The sequence below is a fragment of the Nansenia antarctica genome (assembly GCF_963989245.1).
Source record: "Nansenia antarctica genome assembly, chromosome: 4".
Taxonomy (NCBI): domain Eukaryota; kingdom Metazoa; phylum Chordata; class Actinopteri; order Argentiniformes; family Microstomatidae; genus Nansenia; species Nansenia antarctica.
The window spans coordinates 28,549,564-28,571,815 of NC_137689.1; the positions used below are offsets into that span (position 1 = coordinate 28,549,564).

The following is a 22,252-nucleotide window of genomic DNA, read 5'->3' on the forward strand; positions in this document are numbered from 1 at the left end:
GAAACAGCTGCAGTCCTTCCTCGGCTTTGCCAACTTTTACCGGCGATTCATCCGGGACTTCAGCCGGGTAGCCGCCCCCCTCACTGCCCTCACCTCCCCCCTGCGCCAGTTCACATGGACACCTGCAGCCAGCGCGGCCTTCAGTGAACTGAAGAGGCTCTTCACCTCGGCGCCGGTCCTGATAAACCCAGACCCCTCTAGGCCCTTCATTGTGGAGGTGGACGCCTCAGACACAGGCGTCGGTGGTGTGCTCTCTCAACAGTCGGAGGACCAGACCGTGCACCCCTGCGCCTTCTACTCCCGCCGTTATACCTCCGCCGAGGCCAACTATGACATCGGGAACCGCGAGCTGCTGGCGGTGGTGGAGGCGTTCCACGAGTGGCGGCACTGGCTGGAGGGCGCAGAGCACCCCTTCACCGTCTGGTCGGACCATAAGAACCTGACCTACATCAAGTCGGCCAGGCGGTTGAACTCCCGTCAGGCACGCTGGGCCCTGTTCCTCGGGCGGTTCAACTTCCTCCTCACGTTCCGTCCGGGCTCCCTGAACGCCAAGGCGGACTCCCTTTCTCGACTCCATGCTGCAGAGGAGGAACCCACCACTCCTGACACCATCGTTCCATCCTCCCGGGTCGTTGGAGTGGTCACCCTGGAGATCGAGGCGGTGGTCAGAGCTGTACAGCGCACCCAGCCAGATCCCCGACCGGGGTCCCCCGGCCGTCTCTTCGTCCCGGACGCCGTCAGGACCAAGGTGATGCAGTGGGGCCACGCCAGCCGCTTCGCCTGCCATCCTGGGGCCCTACGCACACTGTCCTTCCTGCGCCGGCGGTTCTGGTGGTCCACCATGGCCGCGAACGTCAGGGAGTTCGTCTCGGCCTGCCCTACCTGCGCTCGCAGCAAGGCATCCCACCGGCCGCCTTCAGGACTGCTGCGGCCTCTACCCGTGCCCGGTCGACCGTGGTCCCACCTCGCCATGGACTTCGTGACCGGCCTTCCCCCGTCTCTAGGCAACACGGTCATCCTTACCATCGTGGACCGCTTCTCCAAGTCCGTGCGGTTGGTAGCTCTGGCAAAGCTACCGACCTCGGCGGAGACGGCGGAGCTACTCACCACCCACGTCTTCCGCCTTTACGGGCTTCCCCAGGATGTGGTTTCCGACCGTGGCCCCCAGTTCACGTCCAAGGTGTGGCAGGCCTTCTGTTCTGGGATTGGGGCCACGACCAGCCTCTCCTCCGGCTACCATCCCCAGACCAATGGGCAGGCGGAGAGAGCCAACCAGAGCCTGGAGTCGGCACTCCGCTGCATGTCCTCCCTCCATCCATCCTCCTGGAGCAAGGACCTACCCTGGGTGGAGTACTCTCTAAACGCCATGGTAAATGAAGCCACCGGCCGGTCCCCCTTCGAGTGCTCCTTGGGGTACCAGCCACCCCTGCTTTCTACCCAGGAGGGCGAAGCGTCGGTACCATCGGTCCAGGCACACCTCCTTCGCTGTCGTCGGGTCTGGACCTCCGTACGCTCGGCCTTGCTTCGGGCCACCGCCCGAACTACCCGAAGCGCCAACCGTCGTCGCACTCCAGCTCCTGTGTACCAGGTGGGCCAGAGGGTCTGGCTCTCCACGGCGGATCTCCCCCTCAATGTCCCCTCCCGGAAGTTGGCGTCGAGATACATCGGCCCCTACGCCATCGACCGGGTCATCAACCCCGCTGCCATCCGGCTGGTCCTCCCTCACTCCCTCCGTCGGATCCACCCGGTGTTCCACGTCTCCCGGGTTAAGCCCCATGTCGCCAGCGACCTGATGCCACCAGCCCCTGCACCGCCCCCTCCTCAGTTGGTGGATGGCCACCCCCAGTGGGCGGTAAGGAAAATCCTCAGGGTTCGTCGCTGTGGCCGGGGTTTCCAGTACCTGGTGGACTGGGAAGGATATGGCCCAGAGGAACGGAGCTGGATTCCCCGGTCCCAGATCATGTCCCCAGTCCTCCTCAGGGACTTCTATCGGGCCCACCCGGATGCTCCGGGCCGGTCGCCAGGAGGCTCCCCCTCGGGGGGGGGTCCTGTTACGGCTGGGCCTTCACACACGCCCTCCCCCGCCCCCACAGCTCGAGCACCCGCCCCCACAACTCGAGCACAGCGTGCTCTCCGCCGCAGGTGAAGCTCGTTCCCGGTAATTGGATGGTTATCCAGCCACAGCCAAACCAGCACACCTGTCTCCACTCCCAATCAACCCTCTGGCTACATCTACCCTGGACTCCCTTCATTCATCGTCAGTTCTTCCCTAAGAATGACCTGGCAAGTATCCTCTGTGACTAGTCGTGAACTTTGCTCTCGTGCCTAATTTTGTGATTCGTTTATATCTTATGTACTGGCCTACCGTGGAGACTTACCCTGTTTTTCTGTTCCTCCACAGCCCACGCCAACCACTACCGCCAGCCCGCCAGGTTGAAACCCCCGGACTCATCCTTTCAGTTTTTCCACTGTAAATAAATACCCTACGGGGCTTCACAGTATTCTGCCTCCGTTGTCGTGTCCTTGAGCCCCCTCACCACCGTGGCATAACAATTTCAGCCATAATGTGTTGCCACTAGGGTACCAAGAAATCTGCCCGCCTGCAGATTCAACAGTGGCGCGAGTACAGATTGTAATTTAAAGTGAGCGAGAAAAGAGCTGTGGCGTACCGTAGTCAGATCTCGAGTTGGCGAGCAAATCCGACGAACGCGCATGCTGAATGGCGCACCACCTGATCAGCACCTGCACGTCTTTTGATTGGATACAAACAGAGGAGGCAGAGCTAGCAAACTGAACTTGATCTCGCTAATTTCTGTAGATGTAAACTGTTGTTCTACAAGCAGCCACAATGGCTGAAGGAGGAGAAGAGGTAGATTTGGTGGCAGATATTATAACAACAAAGAAGAACCTTCTAAGAAAAGCTAGACATAATCAAAAGAGAACGGCCAACCCTGATGTTAGCGAGGCTATCCATGTAGAAAAGGACTTATTGGTGGAACTGATAAACTGTACAACAGAGACATTGAACTTGGCTACACACTACAGACTGTCTGGCTACACACTACAGACTGTCTGGCTACACACTACAGTGTACAACTGGCTACACACAGTACAGACTATCAGGTGACATACCTCGAAAGGTCAGGCGACCGTCCCCCAAACCCATGGCCAGCAGGTTGTCTTTTACAACCCTTGTAGGGACCATCCTCATATCTTTTTTCTCCAGGCAGCAGAAATTGTGGGTGTAGGTGGTTACCCCCCAATCCCTGAGCTGGGCTTCTCTGGAGGCGCCTTCCCCTGGAGGCTGTATTGTTTCCCCGGGAGGCTGCATTATAAGGAAGGAACAGTCTCGCAACTTCTGCTAAAAAAAGAAAAGTTGACAGTTAATCCAAGGTCATGTTGTTCAATTCCTGGATTTCCAGGTATTTAGATTACCTCTGCCCCGTTCACCATGATTTGAGGCATTTGAGTCCAGATTAGTGCAGACTAGTGTCTGACAAGGCTGCTGTGCACAGAGCCACTACTACACAGGCCCGCACAGCTTATATTAATTTGAAACTTATGTAGATGCATGTAAATGCAGTTTAAGTAAAAAATAATTTCCTACCATCAACAGGGTGTCGTGGGGTGCTTGTTCCTGGCACTGGAGTTCCTAGCACTGCTGGAGTTCCTGGCGCTGGAGTTCCTAGCACTGCTGGAGTTCCTGGCGCTGGAGTTCCGGTGCCACTCCCAGAAAAAGTTGCTGCTGGTAATAAATTAACGTTAGCTACAATGTATAGTTCCCTCGTACACAAGCTAAGTAAAGAGAGGCTAAGCATGGTCCTAAAAATAAAGGTGAATAGGCAACCACTAGACATGTTTGAAATAACACTCAGATCTGCCAAAAGTCTTAAGTGGGCGTGTCTGTGGAAACCAGGGGCAACAACCACGCGACCGAATGACATTATGCGAACTTGGAGACCCTCTTTGCTAGCTATGCACGTAATCTATGCACAGCTGCTTCACTAATCCAATAGATTGGCTACACACTACAGTCACTGTCGTTTACGTTACTACGAGGCCTTAATTATTTACCACATTCATTTTCTACACATCCAGTTTTGACCGATCAGACACTTCCCCTGACAGAGGCGATCTGGTCCTAGCCTAACATTACCCAAATCCTCTCCAATGTATTGTTAAATCATGGCCAGTTGCCTCCCTGCTCTCATTCCTTAAAAAATCGTTGGATGTGCATCTGTCTTTAACGCCATGCATATTTTGGTCCTATTCAAACACTGCCCAGTGCATGGTTAATTTACGTTAGCTAACACTAGCTATCAATAGCCTAGGTACAGGGGTGTAAACCCATCATGGGTGAAAAATGTGACAAAGATGCAACTGATACACAAATCAAACAACTGAGCTATCTTGGATTAAAAACAGCTATTTTCACCTAACGGTGTCACATTTGCAACCCTGTAGGTAGGCTACCTATCATTGAAACTTCATGCAGCTCACTGAAGAATCACCTTATTAAGGAGCAGCATCGTGAGCGCACAGCGATGGCTATGGGCTTTTAGCTAGCACTAATAAATTACTTTATCAAGTAAAACTACTATATCAAGTAAGCATACTTACACGGCACGTCCTCCGCCGCGTTCATTAGAAGAGACGCTGCTTGGCGAAGTGCCTCTCCGAGGGTTAAGCGCCCTGCCATGTTGTACAATTTCTGGTCTACAAATAGTTTTTCTTATACCTAGCTCTAGCTCACACCTTCCTTGCTCTACAACTTTATGGTCAGTTGGGAAACCTGCTTTATAGTCCTTGGGCCAACCCATTTTTCATTACCATCTGGGTGGGCAAATTCTAGATGTGATTTGTTTTATTCCTATACATCCCTAGATTATGTTTTGATGTGATAGACTTTTTGGTTTGGCAGCTTATTAGTGGTTATCACCTCTTAACCCTTGTGTGGTGTTCGGGTCAACCCGGACCCGTTTTAAATGTTTACTTAAAGAGAAATGGTACAAGAATACATTTTATCAATCTGAAACTCCATGGCCTTAGCTTATTTTCTATGAAAAACATGTAAAAGGGAAACATTTCTTCTTCTTTTTTTTTTACACATCCTACAATACCCCAACAAATGTATGTCCTTCATAAGATGTTCGGGTCATTTAGGCCCGGATGCACAGAGACACACAGAAACATGCACACACTCACACTGACACTCACTCACTTACTCACACACGTCTGCTCTGGCTTTCCCACGCCAAGAAGCCGTCTGCTCTCGCACTCTTTACTCTTTGAAGTGCAACATTGTAAACATTTTTTAATTTTCTTGCTCTGTACAGAACGTATGCAGCAACTTCAAAAAGTACATTTGAGGTACACACACTGTCACATTCTGTGCTTCAGGTGTTGTGTAGACATGCATACCCATGCACACACAATTGTAGCCAGTGTTATTTCAGAATTATTTGAGATTTTTCAGACATAATACTGTATTTCGACAGTGACAGTGAAAACAGTGTACATTCCGTCCGTGTTTTGTGATTCAGCATTTGCAGACATTTTTAAGAGATGTATTTCATAGCTATTGGCAAAAACAATCTTAGTTTGGTTCTTTCATTTCTATTCTTGTTCATCACCTGTATTTTCTTTACAGCTTTGATTATAATTAGATCAATGTGAAAGTCAATTGAGAATATAAGTTCAAAATAATAAATGTAATAAGGTCGCTTAGTAACTAGCTAGATAAATATTACCACTAATTCTAAACTAGCTTGCTAGCTAAAGTTACCTGAGGTAACTTACCTCTAAATATGGATCTGACTGGGGCTAAGTTAATTTATTTGAGGGGGTAAACACACACTTTATTAGTTTTTTTGCTTTGAACAAATTACTTACCAACAAGGCATCTGCCTATGGTCCTAGCGGTCACCAGCAACTAGACTCACTCACTGATCATGTAACTACAGAGATGTGTGAAACCTGGACATAAACAAAACCTTCCAAAAGGGTTTAGGCAAGGCAAGTTTATTTGTATAGCACATTTCATACGACAAGGGCAATTCAAAGTGCATTATATGCACACATTATATAAAGACAATAGCCTACAGTAAGAGGAGTATAGTAAGATTTGTATGTATTGTATGTGTTATTATCCATATTCTAAAGGCTTACTTAGATTAGTTTTAGATTCGTTTTTACTGATTAGATTTCTATTCTGGAAAAGTCTGTATATTTTACAGATTACAATACAAATTATATATAATGTATAATTTGTATATTTAAACATAAAAATTCAGAAAACAATAAATCTACCCATCCATGGGTTTGACCTTTAATCTGCCTCGGCCTCAGTGTCCTGCATTCAGGTCCACAAAAAAAAGATGAAAGGTCAAACCCATGGATGGGTACATTTATTGTTTTCTGAATTTTTATGTTTAAATATACAAATTATACATTATCTACTTAAAATAGGCATTTTCCCAGACTTTTCCAGAATAGAAATCTAATCAGTAAAAACGAATCTAAAACTAATCTAAGCAAGCCTTTAGAATATGGATAATAACACATACAATACATACAAATCTTACTATACACCTCTTACTGTAGGCTATTGCCAATGTTTTGAACGATATGTACTGTTTCTGCTTAGAAAACACATTGATCCACTGCTAGATGTTTTTCAATTTGCCTATAAACAGAACCGTAGCACAGAGGATGCTATTCTCTATATCACACATTCTGTATCCAAGCACCTTGAGAACAAAAAGGCCTATGCCCGAATTATGTGTGTTGATTTTAGTTCCGCCTTTAATACGGTACAACCCCACGTGCTCTTAGGAAAGCTCAAAGACATGGGTGTCAATAGTACTTTAATCAAATGGATCCATTCCTTCATGTTAGAAAGAGAACAGCAAGTGAAAGTCAATGGAACACTGTCAGTGACTAAACACTGCAGTACAGGTGTCCCCCAAGGTTGCGTTCTGTCCCCATATCTTTCTCAGTATACACCAACGACTGTAAAAGTAACCACCCAAGCAACCATATTATAAAATATGCTGACGACACTGCAATTCTAAGTCTCCTGGCTAAAGATACAGACCCCTCGGTGCTCCATGATGAGATTAACATTAAATGGTGCGACAGCAACCATCTCATCTTAAACCTCACCAAAACTCAGGAGGTTGTGTTAGACCCAAGGCAGGTAACTGACCATGAGCCTGTGGTCGTCAAAGACCAAATAATCATCCAGGTGCCCTCTTATAAGTACTTAGGTATTCAATTAGACAACCATCTCTGCTGGAATACAACATAGACAGCTTATGTAACAAACTACAGCAGAGGCTTTATAGTGCGGTGGCTTAAGACCATAATTTGAAAATAATGGGGACGCGCCGGACAAAAGCACCACATTTTTTCCATGTGCTCTACATCACCATAGCTTTCAATTTTTGGTGGGAGCCACTTCATCAAGATGGCCGATGGCGATTTCCAAGGTGGCCGCCATGTAAAATCTATAAGTGCAAATATCTCGGCTTCCAACTCCAAGCCACTGAGAAGGTCAATCTTGGTGTCAAAATATACATTTTCTGGGTCAGGGACTGCATTAAAGCTATTGAGAATATCATTATGTGATTATTATTTTTTTGGACCACTGCACTGACTGAGGCTGGTATCGCATCCTCTGGCACAGCTGACTCTTTCCTCAAAGCATCCCACCTCACTAGGACAAGACATGCCCACCAAGTGAGCGCTCTGGCACTGGGGAAGCTGCAGCAGGATGCCTTCTTGGACATGGTGACTGAGGGACCACATGATGAGAAGATCAAAGAAGCTTGGAGACAAGATATGATCACCAAGAGTCCAACATTCCAGTACTGGGATACCATCCTCAACTTGGAAATAATGGGTCTGATATTTGTACGTGCCCACAGAGAACAGGATTTCCCCCTCTATGTGGAGTCACTGAAGGCTCTCGTCCCATGGTTCTTCGCCCTTGATCACCAGAACTATGCCAGATGGATTCCTGTCCACATCCGCGACATGGAAAGCTTGCCCACGTCCATTCACAATGAATTTGAAGAACATGGTCACTGGGTTATTCCCAAGACCACAAACAGATTCTCAAGCATACCGATAGACCAGGCTCATGAGCAGAATAATGATCTGGTGAAGGGTTCTGGGGGGTGCAGTGGGACTCACCGAGAATCCCTCAGCATTCAAGAAGTGGATGATCGCAGGGCCTGAACAAGCACGACTCCTAAAAGAGTTTGAGCAGGAGTATATTTCAGAAGAAGGCAATAAACAACAACACATCGGCTCTCTCATCTGGGCTGCCGGCCACGGGGTGCGCGTGCGGCCGATCCTACGCAATAGGCGACAGGGGATAATTGGACACTAGGTTGGGTATAATTGGATACTAAATTGGGTGAAAAAGGGATAAAATCTAAAATAAATTTATTAAATAAAATAAAATAAACAACAACACCATGAAGAAGGAATGTCTACACAGAAGACATTCAAAGAACAAGCACTAGCTCTGGTGCACACCATCACTGGGATGAGCAATCCATTCCTAGATGATACCCCCGAGCTTCTAATGCTGGACACACAAAATATAACTGACGAGTCTGTGGTTAACACAGTCCGCAATGTGGAATCAGTGGGCAGAGATCAGTACAACAAGTACCATGAGAGAGTGATCAGGAACCGCACACACTCCATTCACGAGCCCATCAAAAAGAACTCACTGCCTCTCTTCAGATGCCCAACACCCAAGACCAAGACCAAGCAGGCAGGGCATATCTCAATGTTGAAGGATGATGTTGCACTCTTCTCCCAATTATATATAGCCATGCAACACAGAGAGGGTCACATGGGCACGAAAACCATCCATACCCTCCCTCCCTATCTGACAGAGGGAAACTACGCTTGCCTCCCAGAATGCATTTTGCGGGAGCGGCGAATTTAAACCTCAATTTTAAACCTCCATTAGCTAAAATATGTAATTTTGGCTTTACAAGTGTTAACATGTCATTTTATGAAGTTTTAATATGTTTTCAGTCGAGAAAGTAACCACATATATTCCCAAAATGTGTCCAGTTTACCAAAGTAACCCGTTTATATATCTGATCTGATGATTTTTTGCGTCTTCTGTTCGCTGGCTGCGTTCGTAAATTTGCCCTGGAAATATGATCAGCACTCATGGAATGCCTCTTGTCCAATCAAATTACCTGGTCCCTTTATGACGTTGCACCCAGTGTGCGCTCCAGCGCTCTCAGAGCGATTTTACGAACGCATCCTACGTTGCTTACCTTCACTCACTCGACAGAAATATCGTAACATAATTACAACACGTTGTAAAATGATTTGGGGGGCCAATATCTTTATTTAGCTCAAGTAACTAGCTTACTATATTGTTGTCTTAACAGTTGGTAAAATAACATGATTAAAATAAATATATATGAGCAATACCATATCGTGGGCTGCAGCAAGTACAATAACAACCCAACCTGTCCTTCTGAAGCGACAATACTGGGATCATTCGTGATTGGGCTACAAGCAGTCAAATACTAGGTGAACATGTGTGTAAGACACAAATAAACTTGGATTTCATGCATTTCAAGTGGCAGATTTGTAATCATGACGACTAGACTGGTCTAAGAATGCATTTCACCATGTTAATGTAGTGAAAATACCACCGCTCATCTGTTATCAGACTTAGCTGGGGTGCTGCAGCTGAAGAGTATCAAATAGAGTGCAAGAAAGCAGCATCTGCACACTCAAATATGTGCAAAAAACGATGTTTATTGCAAGCTTTCGGTCCCCAGGCTATCGGACAATGTAAACAAAAGCTGTATGACGGGTTTGTATGACGCAGTTTGACGAGGCTGAAAGCGCACAGGGTTGCCAGATGGGATTGACAATTTACAGCCTAAACTTTCTATAACCTCAAAATCAAGTAGCCCAGTCGGCGGTAACCCGCCCCATCTGGCAACCCTGGACGCAATCCTGCAACCCTGGATGCGAAATGCATTTTGGGAAATAGGGCCCGAGCTAGTGTCCATCGTAACTGACTTACATTTTTCCGGAAGTAATTGCTCACATACTAAATTTCTCACATACTCAAATCTCGCATACTGTACAGTGTGAACGCACTACATACTCAAAATCTACGTCATATCTAGTATGAGTAGTATGCTAGTACGCTATTCCGAACACAGCCTTTCTCTTTATCAGATGTGTATGCAAATATAGGGGCGTATCTTGCATGTTGTCCACGCCCCTGCGCATTTTCATTGGTTGATACTTGGTTGATATTGATTGGTTGATATGATACATATTGTTGAACTTTCAACAATCCTATGGGCACAGTTACAGCCACTACAGTTATACTAGTCTACATGCTGTGTGAAATGGACAGACATATGCGACACCGTTTGATCAAAAGGTCCTCATGTCGGGAATTGTGAAACCTCGCAATCGAGCCAAACAAGTCTTGTTGTGAAAGAATGTGTTTTCCGGTTTTTGGCATAGGACGAAAATGTATTTAAGCGATGAAGAACGCACTCGATATCATAACCAACAGTTTTACATTCACTAAATACCTACAGTTAGTTAGCAAAATTATTTTTAGTAATTTATTTCTGAGTGGGCGTGTCGCTTTCGCTACTCCTGACCCACATCCTCATAAATAGCCATGTGTGCCTGTCTGTTTGTTGACAAGACTGCTGCCAGCAAGGACTATCCACAGATAGGGCGTTCACACCGCCAAGGAACCGTTCCCGTTCACATTAACGTTCTGAAACCTCAGAACCTTGGTGCTGTCAGGCGAAGCAGCCCGCGTTCATACCAGTGTAACCAGAACCATCCGCGTCATCGGTTTCGTATGGATCTCGCTGAAGAGGCATGCATACACACACATAACTATAGCAGCGTAGTTGTTGCCTATTCATGGCTTGAGGTTTTTAGACAAATAATAATAATTAAACAGGAATTACATAAGTACGGAGCCCTGGAGTGGCCACACAGAATTTAAAAAATAATAATAACATCAAGCGGCAATGGGGTGTGTTCCTACAGATATGCCCCCATAACCATACATTGGGTGAGATTGACAGACACGGGGTAGACCTAAAGACAGGTTGTAGATTAACAGATAGGGGGTAGACCTACAGACAGGTTGTAGATTGACAGACACGGGGTAGATCTACAGACAGGTTGTAGATTGACAGATAGGGGGTAGACCTACAGACAGGTTGTAGATTGACAGATAGGGGGTAGACCTACAGACAGGGGGTAGACCACTCACCTAATATGGGCCATGTTGAACTCATGATATACTAAGCTATGATATTATGAAGTACCCTAGGACCACAGGCCTGTAAGGTACCAGTCACCTAATTATGGCCTGATATACATAGGCTACTATGCTATGATGATAATATACACTAAGCGTAAATACGAAAATGCATTGTGGATTAACCTTCCCCAGTTGATGACCGTGTTGTATAGTTTATGTCAAGCATTTCACTACTTATAATGTGCTTACACTATATTCTGCAAGTCTAGCATAGTATGCCACCCCCATCTGACTGAATCAGGTAAAGCGGTCATGAGAAGATGAGTTCTAAAGTGCTATATTAGCATTAGCCAAAGGCCTGTTTTTTTAGATATCTGGAAATGCTTCAACATGGTAACACATTGTAGTGCCAAGATGCATTAATGCGTTAATCAGACATGGGAGGTATATGTTTTAAATATATTTATAGAGTATGTTAAGTGATATGAACCAGAGTAAAGTTGTCTGTGTAGGCTATTTGTGAACGATATATAATGTTAAGCTGAATTGAATCAATATACAGCATAGAGGCAATGACAAGGTTAGTGAATGAGTGAAGCAACATCATATAAAGAGTCACTAGAACGGGGGAAATGTGCTTTTAGTAAGGAAAATGTAGTGATGAACATGGGCAGGAAATAAAGCAGCAAGAGAAAAAACAACAAGGAGCATTCTAGAAAGTAAATGTTTTCAACATATCAAGAGCAAAGGTAAGTAGTATAAAGTAAACACGCAGTAAAAAGCTAATAAATAGTTGCAAAGCTGAAGTTTGAATTGCTATGTACATGGATTTGTTATGAGTAGTACAGAAGGGAATTTGTGAACAAAGTTATAACTGGGAATGGGATGAAAATTAAGCAGTGGAAAGTATACATCTAGTTACAAACATTAAAAAATAAAGAAGTAGTGTTGAAGCTGAAGTGCAAATGGCTATGTACATTGATACATTAGGGAAAGTACAGGCAGTGCATTTTTTAACAAAGTAAGAACCAGCCCATCAAAAGTTAGTGGCACACATATCCAAAAATGTAGTGATTAACATAGGCAGGAAGTAAAGCAGCAAGAGAAAAAACAACAATGGACCATTTGAGAAAGTAAATGTTATCAACAAATCAAGAGCAAAGGAAAGTAGTAGGCCTATAAACGATAAAGTAAACACACAGCCTAAAGACTACACCTACCTGGCCTCACCTCACTGCTTCCACCCTAAACACTAAATAGGTCCTTCCACCAAAATACGCAACGTAATATCATGTTCAAAACAAGACGTGTGTTATTGTTTGAACATGAACATTCCATGACAGTCTAGACAGTTATTTATGAAACATTAAATGGACAATGGACAAATGTATATAAAATCACATAATTTCATTACCTTAACATCTATCCTCTGTCCTCTCGTATATCCTCTCGTCCTCTAGGGAAGGAGGGTGGGCACGTGTTGCCCACGCCAAATGAAGCATCATTACATCACAGACATGTCAAGAATGTTGTTTCTTTTCATATAATTTTCTCTGATATATTTAAATGGATCTCTTAGTTGAAGTTACTTGGTTTTCTATTTGTTATTATAGCGCCACCTATGGTCTAATTATGGTAATTATTTCTGGCATTGTTACTGATGCTCTCTAGTTGTGGCATACACATTTATAGCATTTTTGGTCAGGGACTTTACCTAGCAGAGAAAAATCTATGAGAATTAGAAAAGTCTGGCCCAATGTTTTGTTTTGTTTTCATATAATTTTCTCCACCATCTTGGAATGGATCTCTTCTCCTTTAACACCCTCTAGAGAGACGTGCACCACACATGTTCATATGCAATCTTGGACCAATCAGACTCACAGTTGATTTTAAGTAAATTTGTATAAGTTTAGCCAAATTTTGCACCTGCACAAAAATCCATCATGGCGAACCTTATGGGTTCTTGAGGCAAATATGTTCCTCATGAGGAAGGACACATTATGTACCAAGTTTCATAAATGTTCATCGAACGGAGTGGAAATGCCAGCATTCTGAATTAATTATTTACTTTTGGTTATTATAGCGCCACCTATGGTCTAATCATGGTCATTCTTTCTGCCATAGTAACTGATGCTCTCTAGTTGTGGCATGCACATTCATATAATTTTTGGTCAGGGACTTTTGAGCTATTTGACCAAAGCCAGGAAAATAATAATAATAAGTATACCACCAATAACAATACTGATCCTACTACTACTACGTTCGTACTACGTACTACGTAGTAGTAGGAACACTAATTATATTATATATCATGATGCTGAAACAGTGTCTGGCTCTTCTGTGCTCCCCCATGTCTGCCTCCTGTCCCGTGCTGCTGTCTGTCCCTGCCGTGGTCCTACTGCAGCACCCGCTGAATATAAACTATAACAACTATTTCGGTCTCTACAATAATAATATATACAGTAACTTCAGGTTTGGCCAACATGGCTGCCAAGGAAGTGACAGGTTTAGGGTGAGGATAACTCTACAAGGAGACATCTTGGAAGCCACGGCATATTGGCCAATGTTGTTGTTATTGTAGGTTCTTGGCAAAAAATATTTCTTAATATGTCGCAGCAAAATGACTACTAGGACTGTGTAGTTGATTGACTTACTTTAGACACTTATTGTTAGTTGCATTGGATGAAGCGTCTGCTAAATTACTTGAATGTAAACATGTAAATGTAGAAGTTGAATTTATGTGGCTTGGAATATTTTTTTTTAAAGTGACGCAACACCTGGAAATGTAACAATATCAGCATCTAACATACCGTCATAACAGAGAATAAAAAGGAAATAAACAAACAAACAAACTACGCAACTGTTAGTTCTCAGACCAATATTAAATGCAAGCGTAGACTATATAAACACTGAATCATGTAAACCTACATTTAAAAAATGGGGAAAAAAATAAGGAAACAATCCTGAAATGCATTATCTTTTATTAAAATCAGCCAAAAACATCCAGTGAAGTTAGGAAAAGTTGTCGACTTCTCTCTTCATTTCCTAACATTTGAAAAAGATGAAGAGAAATTAACACTGGTGGTTCATCATTCATTATACAACAGTTAGTTCCGACCAAGTCATTTCATTGGACAAGAGGCATTCCATGAGTGCCGATAAACAGTAGAACAGCACTGGGACTTTTAACTATATGTATCACTCCGCCGCACAGGTTTTCTATTAAATGACCGTTAATACAAGTAGCTAGCCTGTGGATGTTTGTGTTCGGGTTACTAGGCAACAGTACAGTTGAAGTTCAGTCGCAGAACTATTTTTTGTTGGCGGAGCCAAAATAAATGATTAAATAAACAAACAAATCATAATCTGTTGTCGCTTATTACTGTTAACTAATAAATGGCGCTGTAGAACTGTTGTATAAAAGCAATATCACACTTGAGGTCGTGCTGTTATACTGAATATCAGCACGGCTGTGATCGTCTTTGGTACCCGGCCTGCGGCCTCGTACCTACGACCGAATGGCATCATCGTAATGCATTAGGAGGAACACTGATTCCATTGCATGCATTACAATAAGCCCGTCCTCCGATTTCTACCTCCACTAGCCTCCCATGCTAGAGACACACACAACTGACTAGTTGTGGCCACGTACCTGTATGAGCTCTGTCTTATCGTAGGCCTTGCGGTGTCTGTAGATGCTCTGACACAGCAGAGCGTAGAGCTTCTCTAGCTGGTACACCTCATAGCTCTCGGTCTTGGCCACAGCTCTCTTGAGTAAGTCCTAGAATGAATTATCCACAAATGAAATGATTCATTAGATGAACATACAGTATCATCATCATTCAATACTGTTCACTCCTTCAAGTTGCCTGGCAGTGAATGAACGAGTCACGACGTTTGTATATGTTTTTTTTACTTACAGTTATGTAACAGCAGAATAGTTATTACATCAGTAAAAAAACAATGAACTATGGAAACGTTCGGTCCTTATCACTCTGGTTGGGAACTGACACCGTTCAAACACCCCTGAGATTTAGATTCATCACCACATTTTCTGTTCTGAACCGCTTTGTTAAACAGCTGCCCTAACCTACGATCTACGAGACAGGAAGTGAGGGAGTAGCAACACCCTGTCACCTTGAGCTTGTCGTGGTCGACCACCAGCTGGGGGGTCTTCTGGTTGAGGATCTCCAGGGCCTCCACGTCGATCAGCTGCTGCTCCTCCTGCACCAGGGTCCGCGTGGCCCGGGTGAGCCGCCTCTCTGTAGGGGGTGTGTGTGTGTGTGGGGGGGGGGGGGGGGGGGGAGCAATCAGGGGGAGGAGGGTGATGGAGAGTACATTTTTTAACATTTTTGGCATTTGGCAGATGCCTTATCCCAAAGCAAATTACAATCGCTACATTTGACTAAGCAAGTGAATCATCAGTTCACCAGTTGTAGCAGGAAGAGTAATCTAGCTCAGGCCAGGGGCCATTGGCAGTCGTCGTGATAGAAGAAGAAAGAAAGGTTTTTTTGGGGGGGGGGTTTTAGACAATGGAGAAACAGTATAAGGGGGCAGTAGAAATCTTAGGAGACACAGTATAGGGGAAAGCAGGTGTCTCAGGAGGAGCAGTTAAGGTGTAGCCTGAAGAGAGTCTTCAGTCTCTGACGGAAGATGGGTAGTGACTCTGCAGTTCTGACAGCCGTGGGAAACTCATTCCACCAGCGGGGAGCCAGTGTAGTGAAGAGACGTGACTGGGCAGCACGACTGCCGTGTTGGCATAGAGGTGGTGGGGCCAGTCTGCCAGCAGAGGTGGAGGAGCGGAGTGAATGGGCTGAAGTTTGGGGGGTGACCATTGCCTGCAGGTAGGCAGGGGCTGTCCCTTTAGCTGCCTGATAGGCAAGCACCAGGGTCTTGAATCTGATGTGAGCAGCTATCGGGAGCCAGTGCAGGGTGAGAAGGAGAACATTTGGGGAGGTTAAACTCCAGACGGGCAGCAGCATTCTGGATGAGCTGCAGAGGTCTGATGGCGGAGGCGGGGAGCCCAGCCAGGAGTGCGTTGCAGTAGTCAAGGCAGGAGATGACCAGTGACTGGGTCAAGAGTTGCGCTGCTTCTCTGGTGAGGAATGGACGTATCCTTCTGATGTTGTAAAGGAAAGAGTTGACCTGTCTGGTCTGGTCTGGTCTCTCTAGTCTGAACAGACTTACGTGCTGGGCAAGGGGTGTTAGGGGTGGGGTCAGACTTACGTGCGGGGTGTTAGGGGTGGGGTCAGACTTACGTGTGGGGTGGGGTCAGACTTACGTGCGGGGTGTTAGGGGTGTTAGGGGTGGGGTCAGACTTACGTGCGGGGTGTTAGGGGTGTTAGGGGTGGGGTCAGACTTACGTGCGGGGTGTTAGGGGTGGGGTCAGACTTACGTGCGAGGCGCGGGGTGTTGGCGGTGAAGGGGGTGCTGGCGTCCTTGCCGGCGGTAAAGCCGCGGGGCTGTGTGGTCTGGGAGACGCCCTCCTCCCTGGTCTGGTAGTAGGAGGGGGCGAACTGGGACGACGTGCACCCTGCAGGAAGAACAACATCGCTGCTTCATTAACAGGTTATAGACACACTGAGAGAGTTCAGGTTGTAGACACACTGAGAGAGTTCAGGTTATAGACACACTGAGAGAGTTCAGGTTATAGAGAGTTCAGGTTATAGACACACTCTGAGAGTTCAGGTTATAGACACAGAGAGAGTTCAGGTTATAGACACACTGAGAGAGTTCAGGTTATAGACACACTATGAGAGTTCAGGCTATAGACACACTATGAGAGTGCAGGTTATAGACACACTATGAGAGTTCAGGCTATAGACACACTATGAGAGTTCAGGCTATAGACACACTATGAGAGTTCAGGTTATAGACACACTATGAGAGTTCAGGTTATAGACACACTATGAGAGTTAAGTGACTGTAATAGGTTGAGCAAAATAGAAGATTCCACTGTAGATTGAAGACCCAGCTCTCAGAGCCCACACCTTAACTGTCCCTCCTAAAAACCTCGTCATCCCCACTAGATCCCCCTGTACAATTTATCTACTGTAAATAAAGAAATGTTTCTTTTCAACGGCCCTTGGTCCTAGCATAGATGACTTTTTCTTATGATGACTGATGGATAGATGATTCACTTACTTAGACACAATGTATTTGTTGTAAAGCCCGGTACACACAAGATTTTCAAAATCTTAACAGATTTTTTATCTGAGACAGACCCCACACATGAAGATAAAAAAATCTTGGATTGAACAGCCTTGATCGTGTGTGGTGTGCACCGATATTCCCATTTCAGCACCCCACATACATAAAGATTATCGTTACGACAGTCTAGAGTCTCGTTCCCCAAGACAGAAATCTCGCGTGATCAAACGTGATCTAACGTGATCTAACGTAGTGCACACCACACACGATCAAGGCTGTTCACCGATATTCCCATTTCAGCACCCCACATACATAAAGATTATCGTTACGACAGTCTAGAGCAGCGGTCGGGAACCTATGGCTCGCGAGCCATATATGGCTCTTCCGGTGACGGCATATGGCTCCCAGACAATTGGGTTGAAAAGTAAAAAAAATAAATAAAAAAAAAAGTTGAAAAAAAAAAATCAGTTTGGAACTGATTTTAAAATACTTGTGATATTGCGTAATAATACTGTGTCATTTTAAAGTAAACAGAAATTAGTTTTGAAGTTAAATTTCACGGGACTCTTCACGGGACCCATGACCCGTGACCCGTGGGTCGGGTCGGGAACCAATGTCTCGCGAGAGTGTCAGAGGTCGTTGTAAAGGTGAATAAATAAAAAACAATTTGATCAGATAGTGAACTAGCTTATACGCTTCAACCCTTGTAACGAGAAAGATGGCAAAAAGAAAAAAAGACGATGATTACCGTGCATTCCAGGCTGCGTGGACAGAGGAATTTGCATTTGTGGAGATCGCAGGATCTGCGGTATGTCTAATATGCAATGATAAAATTGCATCGATGAAACGGTCAAATATAAAGCGGCACTTCGATACGCATCATGCTTCATTTGCATCGAAATATCCAGCGGGGGACAGCAGGAAAAAGGCATGCGAGGAGCTACAGCGGAGAGTGCAGACGAGTCAACAGCAACTGCGTGGGTGTCACGGTGACGGTGACATACTTTTCTCTCGCGTTAGATGAGTCAACAGATGTTAGCCATCTATCTCAGTTCAGTATATTTGCCAGGTATGCTGCAGGTGACACACTGCGTGAGGAAAGCTTGGCTGTTTTGCCAATGAAAGGGACAACCAGAGGAGAGGATTTATTCACGTCTTTCATGGAGTTTGCTAAAGAAAAAAAACTGCCGATGGATAAACTTATTTCTGTCTGTACTGATGGTGCTGGTGATGGTATGTTGGGGAAGAACAAAGGATGTGTAGCGCTTCTCCGTGAACATGAAAAGAGAGCCATCCTAAGTTTTCATTGCATCCTGCACCAGGAGGCGCTTTGCGCTCAGACGTGTGGCCAGGAGCTAGGTGAGGTGATGTCGCTGGTCATTCGAGTGGTCAACTTCATTGTTGCCCGAGCTTTAAATGATCGCCAGTTTAAAGCTCTGTTAGAAGAAGTTGGGAATCATTATCCCAGTCTGCTTTTACACAGCAACGTGCGTTGGTTGTCAAGGGGAAAGGTGCTCAGCCGTTTTGCATCTTGCCTGAGTGAAATCCGGACTTTTCTTCAAATGAAAGGCGTCAAGCATCCTGAGCTAGACAACACTGACTGTCTCCTGCAGTTTCACTATCTCGTGGACATAACAGGCCATCTGAACCAGCTCAATGTGAAAATGCAAGGTATTGGAAATACAATCTCATCCCTTCAACAAGCAGTGTTTGCATTTGAAAGCAAGCTGGAAGTCTTTCTCAGGGACATTGAAACAGGTCGTCTTCTGCACTTTGTAACACTGCAACAATTTAGAGATGCATGCTTAGCAAGTGACTCCACTCAACATCTGGATCTCCAGCAGCTAGCTGGCTTTACGTCCAATCTCCTGCAGTCATTCAAAGCACGTTTTGGAGAATTTCGTGCGCGCACTGGTCTTTTCAAGTTCATCACTCATCCACATGAGTGTGCAGTGGACAAAATCGACCTGACATGCATCCCTGGGGTCTCTATGGGAGACTTTGAGCTGGAAGTTGCTGACCTGAAGGCATCAGACATGTGGATGAGTAAGTTCAAGACACTTAATGGAGAGTTGGAAAGTCTTATTAGCTGGCGAGGGAACACAAGTGGACAGAAATGAAAAAACTTCAACCTGAAGACCAGCTGATTCTGAAAACTTGGAACGAGCTTCCTGTGACAATGCAGCGTGTTAGTATTGCCGTATTGACCATGTTTGGCTCTACATATGTATGTGAGCAGTCATTCTCGCATATGAGGAACATTAAGACCAACCTACGCTCACGTTTAACTGATGGAAGCCTCAACGCCTGCATGAAGCTCAACCTCACCACGTATGAACCAGACTACAAGGACATCAGCAAAACCATGCAGCATCAGAAATCGCATTAAAAGTAAGACATATTTAATTTATTATATGTTAAAAATACTATATGGCTCTCAATGAAATACATTTAGAAATATTTGGCTTTTATGGCTCTCCCAGTCAAAAAAGTTCCCGACCCCTGGTCTAGAGTCTCGTTCCCCAAGACAGAAATCTCGCGTGATCCAACGTGATCTAACGTAGTACCCTGACTGACCTGTACGAGGCAGCCATGTGCGACAGGGCAAATAAAGTGCCGAAGAACAAAAATAAGAAGTCAGCTCGCTTCTTGATTGGCTACATTCCATCCACGTCACATTCGGACTCGCGAGCAGGGTTGCCAGATGGGACTGACATTTTCCACCCTAACCACCGTCTAAAACCGCTAATTCCACCAAAAAAACCCGAGCCCATCTGGCAACCATAGTCGGGAGTTGTCGGGAGTTGCCCCCACACATAAGGATTTTTGGTCGTAAATATTGAACACGTTTAACATTTACGATTGTCGGCCCCGACCATTTTCCGAGCAGATTGTCGGGAGAAATTACTCTTAACACACCTCACACCACAGGATAATTCTGTAGGATAATTTCTGTAGGATAATCTTTAGAGCCATCCGATAATCGGGCGTTTGCTGTCTTTGGTCGATAGGGGGAAAATCGGCCAGATTATCTTTATGTGTGTACCCGGCTTAAGTCGCTTTGGATAAAGGCGTCCAAAATGTAAAAAAAAAACAATAAATGAATAAAGGAGAAGCAGCGCTCACCTCTGTTGGTGCGAGACTCTCTGATCTGCTCACAGATCCTCTCAAAGTCTTCGTCCAGCTCGTTCCGGATGATGGCGTGCACCGTGTCCTTCAGCGCACACGCCCGGTGGCGGATCTGCCGGTCTGGAACAGAGGGGGGGGGGGTCGTCAGGGTGAGGGCCAGGGGGCGTGGCCACACGGGAGGCTGCACCAATGAGACTGGAGTATCCAGAACACTGACAGTGAACCACATTAGCGTCTCCAGATGCTATTATATCTACATACTGTATATCAGGGGAGGCTGGCTGGAGGTAGAAATCGGAGGACGGACTCATTGTAATGCGCGGGATGGAATGAGGGATGGGATCAAACGTGTCTGTGTGTGTCTGATTTCCCCCTTCCACCAGCCTCCCCTGTTGTATAAGTACATAGTATCAAAATGGGTGCGATAATATCGGAGTGCGAAATGTAGAATGATTTGATGTTCTAACAACAGATCAGAAAACAACGAGAACAATCAGAAAGGAGGAGGGACTGTTGTCGTTTTATATCAAATATACTGAGAATTGAAGTCTGTATCTCTCCATTCTGGGAAATCATAGCTAACAATTCAGTCCGCCTGGGGACAGTGCCAATGACTGGTTGCGCAATAACTCTGTGTCGTACTTACTAAAGTCTAGCGTTTCCTGTCACCACATTTGTTTGCCAAGATTAGTGACCTCATAAAGGGAGTCGACTTTGTATATAAGGGCTGAGCTCAGAGAAGGAGGGGGGTCTCTGGATTTTGCAAACTCTGGCCTGCTGTCGTGTAACTTCATTAATAAAAGGCTTCAAGCTAATTTGATCAATCTCCTTGTGTTCAATATTCAATATCAATAGAGAAGAAACCAGATTAAATCCACTACGGGACCAAAGACCCAGGAGGTGGAGGCCCACCAGAGGGGTCGCTGTCGGAGTTGTACTCTAGGGCGTTCTTCCAGATCAGGTCCACGTCGCTGACAAACTCCCTGGCCGTCAGGTACTTGTGCAGGTCGATCTTGGACAGCACCGTGGCGAGGTCCATGGGGTGCCTGATCACCGTCATGTAGTCCGGCACCTGAAGGGGGCAACACGCAACACGCAACACACACACCAGTCACTCAATGTTCACTCCTCTCTGGAAGTCTGGTTTAGCCATCAAGCAGCAGTGAGATTTTAGATTAGATTAGATTAAACTATTGTCATTGCAGAGTACATGTACCAACGAAATGCAGTTCAACCAGTCAATCTATGGTGTATACAGATGTATAAATTAGAGGCTATATCAAAAGATATCTCCTCAAAGTCCACAGGCCTGGTGAACGACCCCCCCCCCCCTCGAAGTCTATAGGCTTGGTGAACACCCCCCCCCCCACCTTGTCGAAGTCCACAGGCCTGGTGAAGGCCTTGAAGCGTCTGTCACGGGCGAGTCGCTCCGTGACGCTCCTGAGGAACAGCCTCAGTTTCCTCTGCGTGTCCTCCTCCGCTTGCTCCAGGCGGAGGCGCTCCCGCTCTGGCATCTGCCTGGGGGGCGGGGGGGGGGCCAGGGGCAGCACCTCCATGGCATGGATGACTGGAGTAGGGGATGAGGGGGGTATAGGGATGAGTAGAGGGGAGGGGTGGGGGGAGGGGGGGGTATAGGGCGGTTAACACACACAACCAGCAGGTCCGCCATGTTAACCT

At 45.7% G+C, this 22,252-nt stretch overlaps 1 protein-coding gene across 1 annotated transcript in view; it reads right to left on the reverse strand.

The window, feature by feature from the left end:
• Positions 1-14,308: 14,308 nt before the first annotated feature.
• Positions 14,309-22,252, reverse strand: part of LOC308155955 (ATPase family AAA domain-containing protein 2-like) — a gene marked incomplete at both ends in the record, with an annotated part of 30,821 nt that continues 22,877 nt past the window's right edge. The window contains 7 exons of the mRNA XM_080529319.1: positions 14,309-14,341; positions 14,949-15,077; positions 15,434-15,558; positions 16,692-16,829; positions 20,573-20,695; positions 21,488-21,647; positions 21,946-22,142. Coding sequence (XP_080385445.1) covers positions 14,309-14,341; positions 14,949-15,077; positions 15,434-15,558; positions 16,692-16,829; positions 20,573-20,695; positions 21,488-21,647; positions 21,946-22,142 — 905 coding nt within the window. The remainder of the gene's footprint in view (positions 14,342-14,948; positions 15,078-15,433; positions 15,559-16,691; positions 16,830-20,572; positions 20,696-21,487; positions 21,648-21,945; positions 22,143-22,252) is intronic.